General features: G+C 42.7%; 3 protein-coding genes across 3 annotated transcripts in view; 2 read left to right on the top strand and 1 right to left on the bottom strand.

The window, feature by feature from the left end:
• The first annotated feature begins 643 nt into the window (after window positions 1–643).
• On the top strand, window positions 644–7,878 carry arhgap11a (Rho GTPase activating protein 11A). The gene is made up of 12 exons (XM_035673345.1): window positions 644–1,308; window positions 2,278–2,345; window positions 2,452–2,548; window positions 2,637–2,893; window positions 3,016–3,179; window positions 3,268–3,402; window positions 3,597–3,671; window positions 4,045–4,218; window positions 4,315–4,444; window positions 4,713–4,821; window positions 5,516–5,633; window positions 5,749–7,878. Exons 1-12 carry the CDS (start codon window positions 1,180–1,182, stop codon window positions 7,248–7,250), a joined length of 2,958 nt encoding a protein of 985 aa, XP_035529238.1. The 5' UTR covers window positions 644–1,179; the 3' UTR covers window positions 7,251–7,878.
• A 1,865-nt stretch (window positions 7,879–9,743) lies between these two features.
• On the top strand, window positions 9,744–11,832 carry grem1b (gremlin 1b). Its single transcript, XM_035674246.1, has 2 exons — window positions 9,744–10,009; window positions 10,470–11,832. The coding sequence occupies exons 1-2, from the start codon at window positions 10,002–10,004 to the stop codon at window positions 11,017–11,019; spliced, it is 558 nt and encodes a 185-aa protein (XP_035530139.1). The 5' UTR covers window positions 9,744–10,001; the 3' UTR covers window positions 11,020–11,832.
• A 908-nt stretch (window positions 11,833–12,740) lies between these two features.
• Window positions 12,741–19,055, bottom strand: part of LOC118337675 (formin-like) — a 40,102-nt gene continuing 33,787 nt past the window's right edge. Inside the window, 3 exon segments of the mRNA XM_035674804.1 lie at window positions 12,741–14,620; window positions 14,731–14,812; window positions 16,076–16,225. Coding sequence (XP_035530697.1) covers window positions 14,576–14,620; window positions 14,731–14,812; window positions 16,076–16,225 — 277 coding nt within the window. The 3' untranslated portion in view covers window positions 12,741–14,575.

The raw sequence follows: 19,055 nt of genomic DNA, 5'->3' as shown, positions 1-19,055 counted from the left end.
CAGGTTACAATGAATGACTTTCATAAAGCCAGAACAGAGGAGCTTTGTGATGGCAGTCACCTTGTGCTTTAGGTTCTTCTTGTGCAATACACAATCTTCACACTGCTTCATAGCATTTCATATTGCAATCCATTACAACGTTTTCTTTCTGGTTCTTCTCTAAGAGGATTGGCCCTGATCATTTTACAATTTCCAGTCCATAGTTCTCTTTTTCTGTTTTTAGTGATCTCATTAAATGTACTGAATATTGTTTTCAACGTGTAAATATATATGGAGTACACAGAGGCTATACATCATGTGCCATAAGTGCACAAAAACAGGGTGAGGGAGAATTCACCAGCTAATAACTGAATTTCATTAAATATGTGAGTTTGTCAGTTACAATGTACACAATAATACGTGCAGCAGAGTTTGGTGCACTTTCCATTTTACAAGTGCGACTGGTTTTAACTACAGAGTCCACCGGTTGAGAAGGGGCGTCCACTTCAATATTCATCTGGCCCAACAGAAACCGCCCCGCCCAGCGGGACTACCCTGGGTAGTAAAACACGCGCCCTATAGAATGTTATTCGAACCTCTCCCAGCCAATCACAGCGTAGAGCGTCGGGAGCGCCGCTGTTTGAATGCTCTGCGGAAACAGACAGCCTCGCAACGGAACCACAGCACAATGCAGTTAGCTAGCTAACGGATTAAAACTGTGTATTTCTTATACAGGCCACCGTTTGAGTAGAGTTAAACCGTCATCTTTAAGTTGTGTGACACCGAAAGCTGTTTTTGTTTTTGTTTTTTTTTTTTCGTTCGAGACGTGTTAATGAGCTAATGTGACTTGCTAACCCAGCTGGCTAACGTTAGCTAGCTAACTGCATTGCAACTGAAGCATGAAGCTAGCCATTAGGTAGGCTCTCCATACTGTACAGTTAACCCGAGTCGTTAACTTCTTACGGCTGTTCTTACTTTTTAGGTACAGTTGGTAAACGGTGGAGGACAAGTGTCGTGTAAGCAGTTAAGACCCCTGCAGGATGAGTTAGCAGAAGTCTGGAGGAAGTGATAAAGTTAGAAAGGTTTGGCTCGGGACAGAACTGATACAGCTGCGGATGTCAAGTTTACTTTGGTCCTGACGGAAGAGAGTGAGGGAACTGTTGCAAAGTGCATTTGAAAGTACAGGATAGGAGTGTAAAAATGAAAGTCGTGGAGAAAAACATGATGCGTCTAGTGGCTGTGCAGCACCTCCGCTCAGCGTACGGCATAAAGACAAAGAACTGGAACAAAAACAAAGCGGCCAGCTGTAAGCCAACAGCCAGCAACTCGGTAAGTAAAGAAAGCCAAGGTACAGCGCACTTTATTTGGGTTTCCTTTGCAGTGACTCTGAAACAGTCTGTTGTGGTAGACCACGAGTCAACAAGTTCACAGTATCAGCCTTGGACGTACTATTGTTTAGTCTGCTGAATCAAATTAGCATATTACTGAAAGCGTACCCCCACTGATGAGAGCCATTTGTTCGCAGGCCGTTGTCACCCATGTCAGTCACTGCTGATACTTTGTTTGGCTGTTCTCCCGATTATTCACCCCATAAAAAGCAGAAAGCCAAGTCTAAGCAGACACAAAGGGGCGATGTTTTCACATAAATCTTTCTGCCACATTGTTTGGGACATTTTGGCACTAGACATCTGTAATTTTTAGGCAGTACAATTTAACCTCCAGTATGCAATACTGGGTTTAATGGCGGTTCATTTCAAAATGAACTCTGAAGGCCCTGTTTGTTCTTGTGCACTTTACTGGTAATTGGCTCACAGCAGTCACAAGGTTTGTTGCAAGAGACTTTGTGACTTTTCAAAATCAACACTGAACTTCTGCATTTGCAGGGTCAGAGAAAGAAAACAAAGGCCACAAACTTGAGTTCAGGCTATGTGAAGAAACCAAGAACCGAAATGAAGTAATTGTTCTACACTGAAATTCAGATTGTTGAGATTAAAACCCAACATGGAGTGGCTGCTGTGGCTTTTATCATCGTTTATCATCATCATGGCAATGTCAGCCATTAAGAGTGACTGATCAAAGGCAGTAGAAACGTGACAGTGAAATTCCTGTCTTGTCACAGAGAAAAGCATTTGAATCAATATAGTTTATACAGAAACACAGTGCGGCCAAGATTTTGACATAGATGCGATGTTGCTGAGTAAACCACTGATTGGATCCGTTTTTCATCATTTGAACTTTCCTCTTTGAAATCTAAAACTGAGAGTTAATGTCTTGTTTGTTGTGTGATTGTTCCCTCAGACAAAGGTTTTCGGGGTATCCCTGGAGACCTTACCGTACTATAATATGGAATGTGGGAGCGTGCCAAGGCAAGTGGATATGCTAATGTACTTTTACTCGAGCTTACAGTTGACAAGTTATTTCTTGCCCCGCCTTGTATATTCTACACTAATGACATTTCACTGCATTTCTTAGCTTTCTGGTCGACGCATGTATGAAACTGCTGGCACATGTCGACACGGAGGGCCTGTTCAGAAAATCCGGCTCCGTCATTCGCCTGAAAGCACTCAGGGTGAGTGATGGCTGAAGTTGACCTTGCATTCACAAAGAGCCCTTGACCCCGAGAAAGGTCCTAACAGAGCCGTGTTTTGTTTGTCCAGGCTAAATTGGATGCTGGTGAGGAGTGCCTGTCCACTGCACTTCCCTGTGATGTGGCTGGTCTGGTGAAGCAGTTCTTCAGGGAGCTGCCAGAGCCCGTGCTCTCCACAGAGCTGCAGGAGGCCTTCCTCAAGGCCCAGCAGCTCCCCACTGAGGAGGAGAGGACCTCGGCCACCATGCTGCTGTCTTGTGTGCTACCAGACAAAAACCTCACTGTGCTGCGTCACTTTTTTGACTTCCTCCAGAATGTGTCTAAGAGGTGCCAGAATTATGTTTAGTTGTATTACTTTGTTACATTTCATTTTTTTCTCTAGATTATTGACCTGGTTTTAACCTTTTGTCTTCATATCTACATTACTGTTTTTATTTTCTTAATTGCAGGTGTGCAGAGAATAAGATGGATAGCAGCAACTTGTCTGTTATCTTGGCTCCCAACCTCCTTCACTTTGGAGACAGTACAGAGAAGATGAACGCCAACACTGAGAAGCGCCTCAAGCTGCAGGCAGCCATAGTACACTGCTTCATAGAGAATGCACACAACTTTGGTATGAAGCGTCTTACCTGCAGGTCATCTGTGTGACAGTCTACACTGTAGCTTTGTTGCTAATATTTGGTTGCCTCTGTGTGCCACAGGTGTGTTACCACAGTTTCTTCTAGAAAAAGTTCCAGCCATGCTGGGCAGTGAGGCGGGGGCCGTGTCCCCTACTCACGATGAACTTGAGGAACTGGACTCGGGGATGAAGAAGAGACACAGACGCAGCTTTGGAGGTAGGACTAAATGATCAGAGATTGATTTATTTGGTGAAAAAATATGCAAAGATTGGCCAGATAAATTACAACTGCACTGGAAATATAGTGACATTAGACACATTCAAGTAAAATGAAGCCATGAATCATGTTATTTTGTAGCAGCTTTAGTCAGTAAATACTGTTTATAAGGTTCGCTTTGTCTCATATTTCAGATATGGTCAGTGGTGCTCTGAATAAGATAAAAACTAATAGAACACCCCAAAAAGCCACCCAGTCAGACAGTCTTGGTAGGTACTACAGATGAGGTCAGAGGAGATAATGCTGCCTGTCATGTAGCATGGTGATACTGTAGTAATCCATCTGCTATGCACATGAAACAACAAGCTTTCTGTCTTCTGGTTCGCTTCAAATGAAACTGATTCACATTGGCCATGATAATAAATAATGCGTTGTTTGAACGATGTGAATTTATGCCTTTATTTCAAATGTCTTCATTGGCTTTGATTTTCTTTGCCTGCCTGTCTGCCTGTCATTTGCATGGATCATCTTCCATAAATGAATGCTGCTTCCTCTCAGTGCCTTGGCTCCGAATCATCTGTTCAAATACAAAAGAGGAAATCCTACACTTTCAAAGATATTAATTCTTTTGTGATTTTCCAGTCTTTTCCTCTGCAACTCCTGTGATTGCAACGCCATCCTCAAAGCGAAAGCTTCCTTTGGAATCTGGGCACTCTTTTGGATTCTCAAACAAGAAACGTAGATCTGTCAAAAAGACCCTTGGGATAGAATTACTTCCCAATACTTTGTTCAGTGGAACGTCTACTCCTGGATCAGGTATTGATGATTGTTTAATCAAATGGGCATCAGCTGGTCCCGCTCACTAAAGCTTGTGGTAAAGCTGACATGTTTTTTCCCTTTTATATACTCTAGCTTACAGTGCTTCGGGGGTGTTGGACTCTTCCCAGAATATCCTGTCACCAGCAGGGAAGTCTAGAAGGCAATCTGCTACCTCTGTCAGGAGGAAGAGCCGACGACTGAGCAGCAGACATGCTGTCAACAGGTATGCACTTTGTCCTCCAGTTATCTTTCAAAATTCATATTTGTCATTTATCTCGTAGGGGGATAGAAATGACACTTACAGTATGGTCCAGTAACAGACAACAGACAGATAATTAACACAAAGAGATGCTGTACATTTGTCTGTGCCACACAGCTATGCAGTTCCTACTATGCTATGCTATGCTATACTATACAGAGAGATAAGGGTTAGTAAAAGATTAACCTCAGATCTCACGTTGATAATTGTTTGAATGTATATCCTTTTTCAGAGTTGAATCTGGAAGGGCTGGCTGCTTTTCTCCTAAAGCCGCCAAAAAAGAAGCACCACTCAAATCCCTGCGCTCGCGTTTCAGCCTGGGGAAGAGCAGCAAAGACGCTGTAAGTGTGGTTGCCCAACAGACTTCACATTCCACTTTCACAGATGAACAGTGAAAATGGCGTTAATCAAGTGCGTTCAGGCATACGCTGCAATTAACTGTATTAAAATCAAGTAACACTTTTGCACACAGGGGTATTTTTTGGGGTAAATTGTTGCACAATAGCACTTTTTTTATTGTGTAACATTTTAAGTTTACTTTCAGTGGTTAACACAGTGAAACTAATGCATGCACACTTTTAAGTAAGCTGGATTGTTTTTTCAGTACCTGTAATATTACTAAATAATATGTTTGATACTTACAAAGCCTGTGCCCAATTTTCAGTAACTATGTTAAGAGCTCAGGTGAAAGGATGTTGTTATATACTATACAGTATATACATACAATATATTGTAACCTGTTTTGGGGTGCATTAAGTATGCTGTTAAAGGTTTAATGTGCATAACCTTCTAATGATCCATAGTTAAATGTATATTTTTGACTTAATAAAAAGTTGTTTGGCCAACAAATCCAATATCTGGTTTCTTCTGAGTGATTTTTGTCATCCTCTGAAGAACTAACCACAACAATCATTAATAACATATTAATGTAACATTTTGGGTAACATCTATGGGGTCCTTTTTAACAAAATAATACTCTAAACCTTAATCCTCCTCCTTTCATCTTTCATTTCTCATTCCATGCTGGTGATAAAGGGATCTGAGTCCATTGGCTGGCGACTTGCCACTCAGGAGAGCACCGCCAGTTTTCGTTTCACCAAAGAGACAGAGTTCCTGACTCCATCAGGTCTGCCTAGAAAAGCTGAATCCAAAAGTGAGTACCAAATGAACAAATAATAAACTGATGTATAAAAAAATATTCCAGCATAATGTTACTCATGCATTATTTTGAGTTGTAATAACTGCTAATATTCCACTTTGTTTTACAGGCTCCAAGTACATCAGTAAGTCTGAAGACAACCTGCTGACCCCCCAATGTGACTCAAGTGCCCACCGGACCTCATGGAACGGGGAGACTCCCGTAGGAGCGGAGGCTTTTAGCGGAAGGTCTTTCACAGACACCCCAATGAACGTGTGCCTTAAGAGCAACTATACGTCTGAGCCAGCCATTGTCGTATCAAAGCCCCTGATGGGGGCCAGCCTTCCCAAGAAGCTGTGTTGTGCTTCCAGCGCCGAGAGCCTGGAGAGTGAGAGCTCTGTCACTGTAGGCCGGAGCCAAACCGGACCCACTCTGCTGAAAATAAAGAAGGCCTTCACAGAGTCGGGAAGCGACCTCCAGGCTGTCATACAGGACCCTTGCAACTCAACGGCAACAAACACAACTAAACCACCAGACGGCATCGTAGTCCCTCCACCAGAGTCTCCCACAGTCCATGTTCTCTCTGTGGACTCCGAGCCCTCAAGCTTCCCGGCTCAGCAGCGGCTTTTTGCTAATGATCAGAACATTACCTTTGGCCAGATTGAAATTGCCGCTTTGTCACCGTTGCATATTGACAGTGTAATTTTTGAGTCTGGTGTGTACCGTAGTCCAGCAGCGAAGGCAGATATAGGTTCTCTCTGCCCTACTCCCATCAGTAGCCATAACGGCTCCATGGTGGGTGAGAGCGAAAGGGAGGTAGAGCCGGTAAACTGCAGCAGGTTGATTGATGCTCTGGACATCCAGAGTCCTGCTCTCTTCAAACTGGGCGTCCCCTCCGGGCTGCAGTCCACTCCATACAAGCTGGACCTTGAACTCGGAGATGAGCTTGGCACACCTCCTAAAGTTGGTACTAAAGTCAGTGTGGTACATGAGCACGAATCTTCCCCAGAGATTGGTTCCGAAGTCCAAAACCAACAGCCCCTCTCGCCACGCAGCCTGGAGATCGAAAGGTGTCGGGTGGCAGACCACATTCAACACTTCAACAGGCTCACCCTTCATTCTCCCAGAGGCACCATGGGCGCACAAATCCGATCACCGCTCAAGTTCCAACGCACCCCTGTGCGCCAGACTGTCCGCAGGATGAACTCTCTCCTGGGAGAGAGCAGGAGACCCACGAGAAACGCAAAACTCTCCGCCAGCCAGAGCCGTCAAGTGGTGAAGGCAGTGAGCCTGGAGAGCGGCCTTTCCCCTCGCCCACAGCTGCAGCCTTACCAGGAAGAGGCACAAGTGGTACTGTCCAATAGCATTTGTCCCATAAAGAAACCACCTCCAGTCCCGCCCAAAAAGCCAAGCACTTTGGCCCGTAAACCAAAGTCCTGCGCTCTGGGTGACGTGACCAACAAGGTCCAACCAAAGACCAAATTGGACTGTTCTGTCCCCGATCCATGTGGCGATCAGAAGCCTCTTGTGCAGCAGGTAGTGGAGAAGGACATGAACCATTACAGAGGCTCTCCTAGAAACCCTCTCAACCAAGTTCAACTGATGTCTGCCACCAAGCCTGTAGATTTATAGTTCCAAATCTCTTTTTTTTTTTTTTGCCTTTTTACGTTTCCTCACTATGCAGGTCTCTGTCTGGTTAGGACTACATGACGTTAAACATTCCCTTATATCATCATATTTTCAGGGGTTTTAATTTATTTTTAGCTGCAGTAGCTGCTGTTTGTGTTGCGTTAGAGCCTCAGTGGGAGATGTTCATATGCCTTAAGTTTGTTTTACTCTAGTAAAGCAAGTTTAGAAGTCAAATATTGACAAATGCCTACAAGATTATATGTTGCGTAGTGTTTAGATGGTAGTGTGCAGACCAAATTATGTGAAATGTGATTGATGGTATGAGTGGAAATATTTAGATGAAGTCTTATGCTTTTATTTATGCATTTTATATCCAATCCATAGTTAGATGTTTAAAAAAAAACTGTTTACAGAAGTCACAGCTGTTTTTTTTATCACAGAATATTTTCTTACTTTTGTCATGAACAGAAAGAAGAAAATTCAGCTTTTGTTGCATTTTTTTTTATGAAAGAAGAAAAAAAGCCAAGCAGTATTGATCACACCATCGTCTGTCTCAGTCCATTAAGTTCAAACAACCAGTAAAATGCTTTGCCATGTGAACCGATCCAGACAAATAAAATCAGACAGCATATATGTTTCTCTCCTTTTGAATTGTCTGCTTTGCATTAATGAGTAGTACCTGTTGGAGCCAGGAGGGGGAGTCCTACAACCGCTGCTGAACACACAGCACACTGACATGTTCAGTGGAACGTGCTCTAATAGGGCTCAGGAATGTATTCTGTCAGAAACCTGAAGTTGCAACCTTTTCCAGGTCACATGTACTTATTGTCTGCTGCGTATGTTCCAACAAAGTCAGTTCTGGTTCTTTTGAAAAGAGATAATCTGCATCTCTGGAGATTCTTCTATTAACGTGTTCTTTCTGCTCAGTGTAAACTCACATCCCAATGCTACTAAACTGTCTGTATGGATTTGGCTCAGGGCTCCACGTCAACCAGCTTAACACTTGTGTCTCTCTGAAGAACGTGAATGGCACAGGCATGGTTTTTATTTCTTCTTGTAAAGAATCTGAAGAGTAGACAGTAAAAGGGTGGAGGTCCAAATCATTCCCTGAGATTTATTCTTAGCAGCCATTGGGTGTTTCACATGCTTTTTAAGTTTAGTGGTATAGATTAGACTTGACAAATAGTTGGGCTAAAATCCTCCGTTACTGTAGCAGTATGTTAGAATTATAATGCTCTTAGCGCACTGTGTATTTATACTGGTTTAATGCTCCACGTCCAGGCGCTGCGTCAGGATGCATACATATTGCGGCCATGTGTTCAGCAGATGGGTTCACGGCGAGAGAAGATGGTTCGATTCACCTTACTGAAGCAGCATAAAATATATGAATATATATATATATACATACATACATATATCAGAAGCATACACAGAAAATCCAGCAACACGATTCGTTTATGAGTTACAGAGATACAGGCAGGTTGAGTGTTTGGCCTAAATAATTAATCGGTATTTCCAGAATATCAGAGCTGAAACTGACTTTCCTCCATGAAGCAAGCTCTTCAGTTATTCTTTATAATTCTCCTTTTTTATAACTCCTTTACCTTTATGCATAAATTATAAACAGTCATTTTTGAGTTATCTGGTTGTTAAAAATCCCTTCAGCAGGACACTGGATTATGTTTCAGATATTTAGTTCATTAAGTAGACACTCTAATGGACCATTAACCTTGTGGAAAAACCTGAAATGAATTAATTAACTCAATTAATATTTATAACTGCTTTTTACCAAACATAAATGATATCGGAGGGATATTGCACAACCTGGCAACCCGAGAGCTCCTTTTTTAATAATGGCTTAAACTGATAAAATAAAGTAAATGACTTAACACCAAATAAAAATACTATTAATACCAATGTATAAGCCATATATAATAGGTGCTTTATTATTAAAGTGTGCGATATTGTTCTTTAATTCATTTTAAAGACTGTAATCTGAGACTCATTTACACAGTAGTCTCATTTGTGCGTACACTGAGGAGACGTGCAGAAAACTGAAAGGCTGTGACTATTTAATGGAGCAATACATATTGTTTATATACCACACTGCGTTTCTGGAATTCACAATCGTCTGTTTCAAAGCAAATTTCACCAATTTTTAAAAATGTATTATGCAGAAAGCGTGTTATTGTTGTTATGCTGAGGATTCGCAGGTGTGCTGTGTCAACCTTTGTGACAGAGTTCATTCTCAGACCGCGAACGCCTCCTTTCAGTTGCAAAATTGTGACATACTCCTCAGTGTTATCATCATAATCCTTTTCAAATAAAACACATCAACTGCTTTACTTTTTCCATGTGCGCACAAACCTCCGGCCTGTCCGCTCTCAGCCCGTCTCTCCCCCTCCTCCTCCTCCTCTCTGCCTGCCCTCGCTGTTCCTCGGTTGTCTGTTTTCTTGAAGTGGGTTCAGGGAAGTGTTGAGGGGGCGGATAGTTTTGATTTTCTCTACATCGTGCTTAGCCAATAATGTAGAGGGAACTGTTGTGCACATCTCAGCTGGCAGACATTTAAAAGGGAGACAGTCCGGCGCTGGAGCAATTTGTATTAAACCCCCCTGGCCCCTGTCTATGGAGCGGTTAGTCTCCCACCCATCCACAGTCCCACCAGTGTACAGTCGACAGCAGTAGGTGCCTATCACCTCGGAAGGTGTCGTAGAGGAGTGACAGGATCAGATCATCGCACTTAGCAGTGGAGAGATGGACAGGTGAGTGGATTTGGACAGTTTCTGGCCATAACATCCACGCGCAGATACATTTGAACTTTATTTGATGTTATTACTTACAAATAACAACTAACTGCATGCTTGTTATCCTCTGGTGTGCATTTATGAAGACGTAGATATTAAACAAACAAGCTTATGCGCTTTTGTTTTTGTTAAACTTGGTTTGGCGTTCCTTTGCATTATGGTTCATGTATATATAAAGTACTGTACATGGTACTTAATACACGAGACTTCAATTTCTCATTCAATTATTTAGACTGATGTAATTCAAATGTACACTTTAATTGTTTTTAGAATTAAGTCTCGTTTTTCTTGCGGATTAAAAAAAAAGGAAAGCTGTATCTGTGCGTTTTTACGCAGCGTAAAAGCTTTGACAGCTGTGCGTAACCCATCCAGTGTTGAAACGGTATTGGTGATGAATTATTTTCTTCTCCTCCCCAAGGATGGCCAACTCGACGCGTATCCTCTGCAGTATGGTTTTCATCATTGGGTTGCTATCCTCTCCCGTGGATTCCAAAAGAAACCGAGGTTCACAAGGCGCCATTCCTCATCCTGACAAAAACAACCCAAACGAATCGGAGCAGCAACCGCAGCCTCCGCAGGCGGGCTCCGGGTCCCGGCAGAGGCAGGGCTCATCCTCACCGGCCGACGAGGTGCTGGAGTCCAGCCAGGAAGCGTTACATGTGACGGAGCGCCAGTATTTGAAACGGGACTGGTGCAAGACGCAGCCCCTGAAGCAGACCATCCACGAGGAGGGCTGCGTCAGCCGCACCATCATCAACCGCTTCTGTTACGGACAGTGCAACTCCTTCTACATCCCCAGACACATCCGCCGGGAGGAGGGTGCCTTCCAGTCCTGTTCTTTTTGCAAGCCGAAGCGTTTTACCACCATGACTTTTACTTTAAACTGTCCGGACCAGCAGCCACCCACCAAGAAGAAACGCATCCAGCGCGTCAAACAGTGCCGCTGTATATCCATAGACCTGGACTAAAGACGCACAGAAATGTGTTGTGTGTGTGCGTGTGTGTGTGTGTGTGCGTTTTTCATGTTTTTATTCTTCGCGGACAGGATTGTTGGTAGAATACAAACAAACCAACCAAACCAAAAAAACAACAACAGAAAAGGCTGTCACACAGCCCACAACGCGTGTCTGTCTCCATCTAGAAGGAAGCATCCATGAAGGCGTCCTACATGTAGGCTACAACGATTCTCTTCTTGCACAACGTGTGAACAAATATGGACACGCAACTTATAAACCGACGTTAAACTGCATTGAACATTTTACTCCTCACCAGTTTGCCAAGTTTGAAAACAAGCATCACTGCACGGGAACGCTGACATGGAATGGCCACGTTTTACGCACGGCTTCCTCGCCTCCTCCAGAGGACTGCATAATTCCGGTTTATTTAATAAGTCACGGTTCAAAACGCTTATTGTGACAGGGAAACACAATGTTGTTTTTTTGTGTGCATATATGTGTGTTTAACTGGATGTTTCCACTGTGTGGAATTTGATGGACGAGTGGCGATATTTGTAAATGGAAAATGTGATTTTATTTCGATACTTCAAGAAACTTTCAAGGTTAATTGATATCTGTGAATTTCCATCAGTAAAGTGTTTGATTTTTTGTAAGTTGGGCGCATATTCAGTTGTAGAGACAGCAGGCTTCTTTATTAGTATAAACGGGGCAATGTACAGTGGTGATTTCTACAGTATCGAGGTTAAATAGTTGTAAAATGTAAAGCCATCTTTGATGTAACCGGTTTGTTTATCCCTTTAATTAAATTATCCATGAAAACATCAAATAAACGGATGTTGGAATATTGTGCATATGATGTTACTTTACACCTGATGTAAAGGAGGAAAGTGTATTCAAACAAAATGTTAAATGATGTCCTCATCATCTGCGGCTCTCCTCCTGCACGGAGAGACGTTCACGCTCAGACTTTGGCATACATTTCATCGTAAAAGTGGTCAGTTTTATGAGAAAAGATGTGGTTACCTGCTCCTGTTATCCCTTGAAATGATGCCATTTAGCCTTTACTACATTTTGTTACATTACCCGCAAATGTCGAAATTTCAGTGCAAATGAGGGATTTTCTTTCTAAACGGCACCAATCCAGCATTTCATAAACAAGCCGAAAATTTAATTAGAAAAAGCATTATTCTTCAGCCTTACACAACACTCAATCTGTATGATTATTTTGGCATGAACTGAAGAGCAAAAGCTGTAAATCTACAGTCAAAATGTATTAAATCTATTGGTGATTTATTGATCCTTGTTGAATTTAGTTTAAGTAAAACCACGTTCTAAATTTCCATTGCAAAGCACAGATTGACTGTTTAGTGATACAACAATTAGGCTACAACACTTAAATGTGCATTTAATCAAATTTCACATTCCTAATGCAATCTTAGTTCTCTTAAAAGAAACTTAATGACTAATTCCTCACACTATTAAAGATAATCACTTTATTTTAGGGCTCTTCCTGGAACAATGTCTTAAAATGCAGCTTGATTCAATGACTTAACTGTGACTCATAGTTTATTGAACAGCCTAGCTGAATTATGAATCATCAAGTCCCCTTTGATGAGTCAGCTTTCTTACATAAATATCACATTTGCTCGGTGCACTGCTGGGCTTCTAAAAGCCGGCCTAATGGAAGTGTTGACAGACAGAAATAGAGAGATATTGGTCCAGTTTGTTCGGCATCCAGTAGTTTATTCTTGAAATTTAAAACAATTCCATAAAATTACAGAGCACCTATATGAGAGCTACTGAAGGTTACATAAACTGACATACATACAGTAGAGGCTACAGCAGTTCCTTGGTCAGTATTGGCTCTTTTTGTTTTCTTTTTCAAACCCTCTGAAGTAAAACATAGCAGTTTAAAGTTATGAAATATCTAGTTTTCTTTATACAAAATAAATGGCACACGTGAAAGACTTTGGAGGGTATAAAAGCAATTCAAGGTGCAGTTTTTACGGATACTCTGATAATGGAAGTCTGTCTGAGGTATAACAACTCACATGGCTTCAGGTGATATGCGCAAATGTTCTCAATACCCAAAATATACACTTCATCTCTCCAAAACCAAAAAACAGAAAAAGCAACTGTCTTCATTCTATGCAAACTACTATTTCTTGTAAATAAGTGGGCACAACAATATATCTTTCATCTAATGGATCTATCAGGCACCTTCTCAGTCAATTACATCTCATAAAAATACAGCCTAGAAGGGAACAAAGCTGACGTTATTTTGGCATAAAATAAATCTTTCCTTACATAAATAGACTTTTCTTGAACACTGCAGGAGCGTGGTTACATTTGCAAAATTAAACATTGAGCTTAATACACTTTCTTAGAAATAATAAAGAAAAAACTAATAGGGTGTCAATATGAAGCAAAACAATAAATCATATTAACAAGAAAACCATACCCTTGCATAGGACAGGAGGTGCAAAAAAGTGCAAGACATCTGAAAAGCATAACGGGAGTGTGGCTTATAGCGAGCGACGACTACTGCAAGCAGTAAAGTGCTTAAAAGTGTGCTGGACACACTGGATGCACAGCAATTTAATGAAGGATTACCAAGTGTGCATACTGTATATTTAATATCTTGGGTTTAAAACTTGTTTTTAATGTTTTAAAGTACATGTTTGGGTGTGTTTGTGTGTGTTGGTGTGAGGGGGCCCGAGGCTCGCTGCCAGGTCCTGCTCTTCTCTGGCCGTCACCCAGGAGAGGTCAGTCTGGTGCAGTGCTACAATACAGGGAAACTTCTGCATACTAATTTGTACACACACACTTATATGCAACACGTCTTCATTTGCACTTGAAGCCTCGGCGCAGATCGTTTGTCGTACTCCTCAAAGCTGCACGGTCCCTGCCGATTCCACAACATGACTTATTTACAAGACTCTTAATGAGCCATGGTGAATGAGAAGCTATTAGCTACAGCAAAACGACACCGGGAACTGTTTTTTTTTTTTTTTTTTTTTTTACCGCTTCCAGAAAGAGAGAAAGATTTGTTTTGTCAACATGGATTTTCCTCTCCAGGCAGCAACAACGTCTACACCTCACATAGAAATGGTTTCTCAGCTCTCGTGGATCCAGAAGGAACCTCATGGACTTGTCAGCTGGCACTGTTGTGAATCCCACTGACCCCTTGAAACCTTTCACAAGCTGGGCACTCAGAGGTCACGCCGTGCTGCATGAATGAGATCAACCTTTGGCCTTTAACACTCTCATCACTCCGGTTGTGTCAGCCATGCATCCTTGTTGCAGGCCAAGCTTCTATGAGAAAAAAGTTTGATGTAGGGGGGGGGGTCCAGCGCTGTTAGTAGGGCAGAGATATGGCAGTGGGAGTAGTAAAGAGTCTGGTGAGGTTTTATTTTGAGTCCGTACAGGGCACAGAGGACGGTGCACTGTTGTTGAGGCAGGTGGTCAACGCAGGAGAGATGAGGCCTGCACACTTTCTGATCTGTCATCTCCTCCGACTTTCTTACCGACAGCAGTCCGCATTTCTTCTTCTGCTGTGGCATTTCATTCAGCTGGAGGACACGCCGGCTTCCTTCTGCCGCAGCCTCTCTTTCTGTTGGCAAGAGGCACAAAAAGATTCAGTGTGTTGATTTCAGTGCTGACACAAGAAAGAGCAGCTTTCAGGAAATTCCATTTCTTTGCTGTATGCAGATCAGTTCTTACCAGACTGTTGGCATTGATCTTCTTGGTTTCGACTCTCTTCTCCGCTGTGATCTTCTTGATGTTTTCTTGAGCTTCCTTCAACCTATAGAGAAAAAAAAAAAAGAAATCCACATGGACTTGATACTTGCAGGCACGTTAAAAGTAGAAGTGCACGCTGAACACTTTGGAACTAAATCACGAAACTAGTACTTTTGAAAACAATATAAAGTCAGAAGCCTCTCATCACTGTGACCTTGTGAAGTTGTTTGTAAGAGCAAGACATTTAAGTATCTCCCTGGGGCGCCCTGTGTCATGGAGCCATGTAGAGTCACACACACACTCACACACTCACACACACACACAGAGATCCTCTCAGGAGTTTGCGGTCAGTGAAAGCCCTATAAGTGAGAAGCAGTAGAGAATGACAGTGGGTTGATGAGATAATGAGGCAGCCTTTAAAAAACACTTGGCTTTTATGAGTGCGCAAGCAGTATTTAAAATAAAGTTAATTGTACATAAACACAATCAGCTGTGAGTACTGTGAGACACGATTACCTAGTAAACAATTAAGAGAGAGCACATGGATGCAAGGCAGGGCGCTCAGTTCAGCGTGGAGGATGCTAAATGGAAGCTCAGATTCACGATATGGCACCTTCTGCGGTCCTGACGTTGTCTCTGTGCACGTGCAGCCCTCCTGCCCTTTGGGCCTGCATGTCCAGCGTCATTACAGTGTTTATCAGTTCTCCCATAACGCGCTGCCTTTAACGGCCACAGGCACTAGTAAAGCCAGCCGGGTCTGCTGTCCCTCGGTGGAATCCCCCCCCCCCATGACGCCTCAGGTCAGGGGAAACATCATAAATTCAGGCCCCAGTCCTTCACACGGAGGGCAGAGGCCTCAGCTACTCCTGTGTGCCTCCTCTTTGGTAGCCTTTCTCTCTGCTTTAATTCCAACCCAGCATCTGCCCATCAACCTTGCGCAATTAGTGCTAATTTGATGCTATGTCTAGAGGTCGTTAGGACACCAATCCGAAGGTGACGGAGACAAGAAGTCTCACCCATGGATCACATGGTTAAACCTCAGATTGTGTTTTGAAGAGTTGGGGTACATCAGCAAATATTTTAGCATCTTACAGAGGATATCAGCCAGGTTTTTATGACCTACACTTAAAGGAGAACTTAAAGGAGAAGTATTTAGTTTCGCACTTTCATTAAGTTGGGAAACAAAAAAATAGGTAGATAAGGTAGAGACTCAAGAATCTGACAGAAATGTTTCAGACTTCAGGAAGCCGATCAGAGCTACAGAAGAAATTAGACTCTTTCACAGAGAAATTAAGAAATGGAGCAACCCCACCAGACTCCAACTCACCTCTCCTTGGAGATATTCTTGTTTTGTCGTATCCAGGTGTTCTTGAAGTCATTGCAAAACTCGTACCAAAGCATAAAAACGTGATTTGGGGCTACGTCTTTCTCCCCGGACTTTGGCTTCACCCCAAAGTAGCTCACCGTGTCCTGGAACCTGCAGTGGAAAACAGAACAGAGGCACAAATAGTGTTGTCTTATCACACACAAACACTTAGAAATAATCTCAGACATAAATAATAGTGTGGTTCAGTGAGCCACTCTAGATTTACAAGCAAGGTCAAAAAGTACAAGGGCCATAAGGTGTGCATGCCGAAGAAACAGACAAACAGAGAGTAAAAAAAACAGTCCTATACAGAGACAGCACACACAGAAAATGATGGATGTAGAGTTCGACAGTGAGGCGAGAAACAGAGCTGGAAGAAGAGTGTCCACCCTGCTGGGTCACGGGGGAGAGCCAGTAGTGGCGGCTCCATTATCACATTGACCTCCACAGCCTGCAGGGGAAGACTGCCAGAGGAGACGGAGACAGCCAAGAACAGATTGCGGCTCCTCCAGACACAGCAACACACCATCACACACACTGCTGTGAAACTCCTACAGCTCCGGGAACATATTTACTGGCAGACAATCAAAGATGTGAATATGATATGATATATGCACATGTGAGCCCACTCGGGCAGGTGTGCACACATACAGAAAAACATAAGAACACAGATCTATGGGAATAAACAGATTCTGGATTTTCTGTTCACTGGGGCAGACTGTGGCGCTGTTGTAGGCCAGCTCCTCAGTCTAATTCAATTGTAACCAAATCTGAACTCTTTGCAAGGCTCTCAGCGGCACACACAAGGCATGAAAAGCAGCCTGCTGCTTCAGATTCCCTCCCTAACCCAAACATGAAAGACATTTTCTAGCCCTGCCTGTCAAAGGGCTGATAAAAGGGGGCTATGATTCAAGGGATGCTCCCTGTCCCATTGACACCCAAGATAGGCTCTGACCTCCAGATGCTAGGTGGCTTTTTGCGACGCTAATCTAAGACACGTTCATGTGGAATGAAACGGTACAATATGCTGCCCAGACGTCCTGCTAAAAGCTGGGGGGGAAAAATGGGGGCTTCTGCACGAGCCTGCTTCCCATTTCCCAGTGATGCGTCATTTTTGCTGGGATGCTCACAAAAAAAAGCAGAGTGCTGTAGATCATCCTGTAAGCTACAAAAGAAATCAGAGGTTCCTGGGATGTTTAGATTGACCAAACAGACCTTCCGTCCCAGGTAGCTTTGTTACAGCCGGCCTGGTTTTGCATGACGAACAGGGGTCTCTTCCACATCAGCTCCTCTCCTGACCCTGGGTCATCATGTCAAAGCATGCACAAATCAAGCAACAGCGCTTTTTCCTTTTACCCTCCTGAGCATAATGCAACAAGCAGATACACAACGCTTCACTCAAAACAGATGCAAACACACACTCACACATGCGAGTATACCTACGAGACGTAAACACAATCAAGCAGGGCTTTGTTCGTCTGCGAGCGCAGAACAATTACAAATGTACACATGCACACAAACACACACTTCTTTAATCCATGCTATGATGCCATTGCCGTGAGAGGGTTTACTGCGGCACCCACAGCCGGCATTCCTCACTGACAGCTATAAAAAAAGACCCATTACAAAACCATGAGCAGCCGTGAGAATCAGGGAAATATTTGGAGAGGCAACTCTGGATTCCTTTGTTTCCCCCAGTCAAAAGATTACAGAAGTAAACTCCATGTTGTTGGCTGATTCAGCAGAGAGCCTAATTTGTTTTGCGCCATTGTCGTCATACAATACCCGGGTAGAATAATATACCAATGAACATCTATGAAACCATAACTGCATGGTGACGGTAGAGGAGGCAGTTGGGCCAAAGGAAATTGAGCATGATGTGGGAGAAGGGAACTTAATGAGACGGAACTGAGGACAGAACCAGAAAACCTCAGTGGAACCCAAACATGAAGCAGACAAATTAGGAATGCATGTTGAGGAAAAGGCATTGGCACCCACCGCCGACGGGACACACACTGCCCAAATAACGCTGCAAGAAGTTAAAAAAATATTTGTTGAGATATTTTAGTCTTTTTAAAAATGATTAATGCTACACATATTTGATACTAGTGCCAATACGACCAATACTAAACACATACATTTTACAATATCTTACTTTGAGGAATATAAAAATGTTTTCTAAAATGTTAAACGTCTAAAAACAAGCAGCCATAAAACAACTTTGTCTATATAAAATAGTCTTATCTTTAGTTGAATCTATATCAGAAACTGTCTGATCAAATAGGGAAGTCACGTCAATTTAATTTTTATATAGCTCAAAATCGCAAAACTGAATAACAGAGATTCAATTTAAAACTTTCGCTTTAGCTGAACCAATTAGTCAATTATTGTCAATTTGTTGATTGACAGAATATTATTAATCAGTAACTATTCTCAATTAATTGTTAGTCATTTTTCAAGTCCAATTCTTCTTTGGCAGAGACAAACCAGCTATGTGAAGTGTCTCTGGAAATTCTTATACGCGACATTTTTCACAATTTTGTCACATTTTATAGACCAAACGATTAACTGTAATAGTTATAATCATTGATTGCAGCCCTATTCAACAGTTTTCAATACTCGCTGCTACAGACACATTTAGGCTGGAACCAGCTCTAATTCTTGTCAATATCCTGGTGCTGATTCACAGTGCCCAGTCCTACTCACTGGTGGTTGCCTTTGACTCACAGGCAGAGGTATTATGTAGCACTAAGGACGTGTTGTCTATTTCCTTTATTAACACCGAGCCGTAATGCTGCGGCCACTGCTGCTGTTGTGCGATGATCCCTCATCCAGCGCAGATGTGAGGGCCCACCCAGGGCCCGGTGAGCCCGCTGACGCCCATATTCATCAACAGCGTGTCACTTTTACGAGGTGGCTCTGTGGGAACCTGAGAAAGGCC

The sequence above is a fragment of the Morone saxatilis genome, unplaced genomic scaffold (genome assembly GCF_004916995.1).
Source record: "Morone saxatilis isolate NCDOM2014 unplaced genomic scaffold, NCSU_SB_2.0 Contig3, whole genome shotgun sequence".
NCBI lineage: Eukaryota > Metazoa > Chordata > Actinopteri > Moronidae > Morone > Morone saxatilis.
Note: the sequence above shows the minus strand (reverse complement) of the source record. Positions and strands in the feature narration are given on the sequence as shown.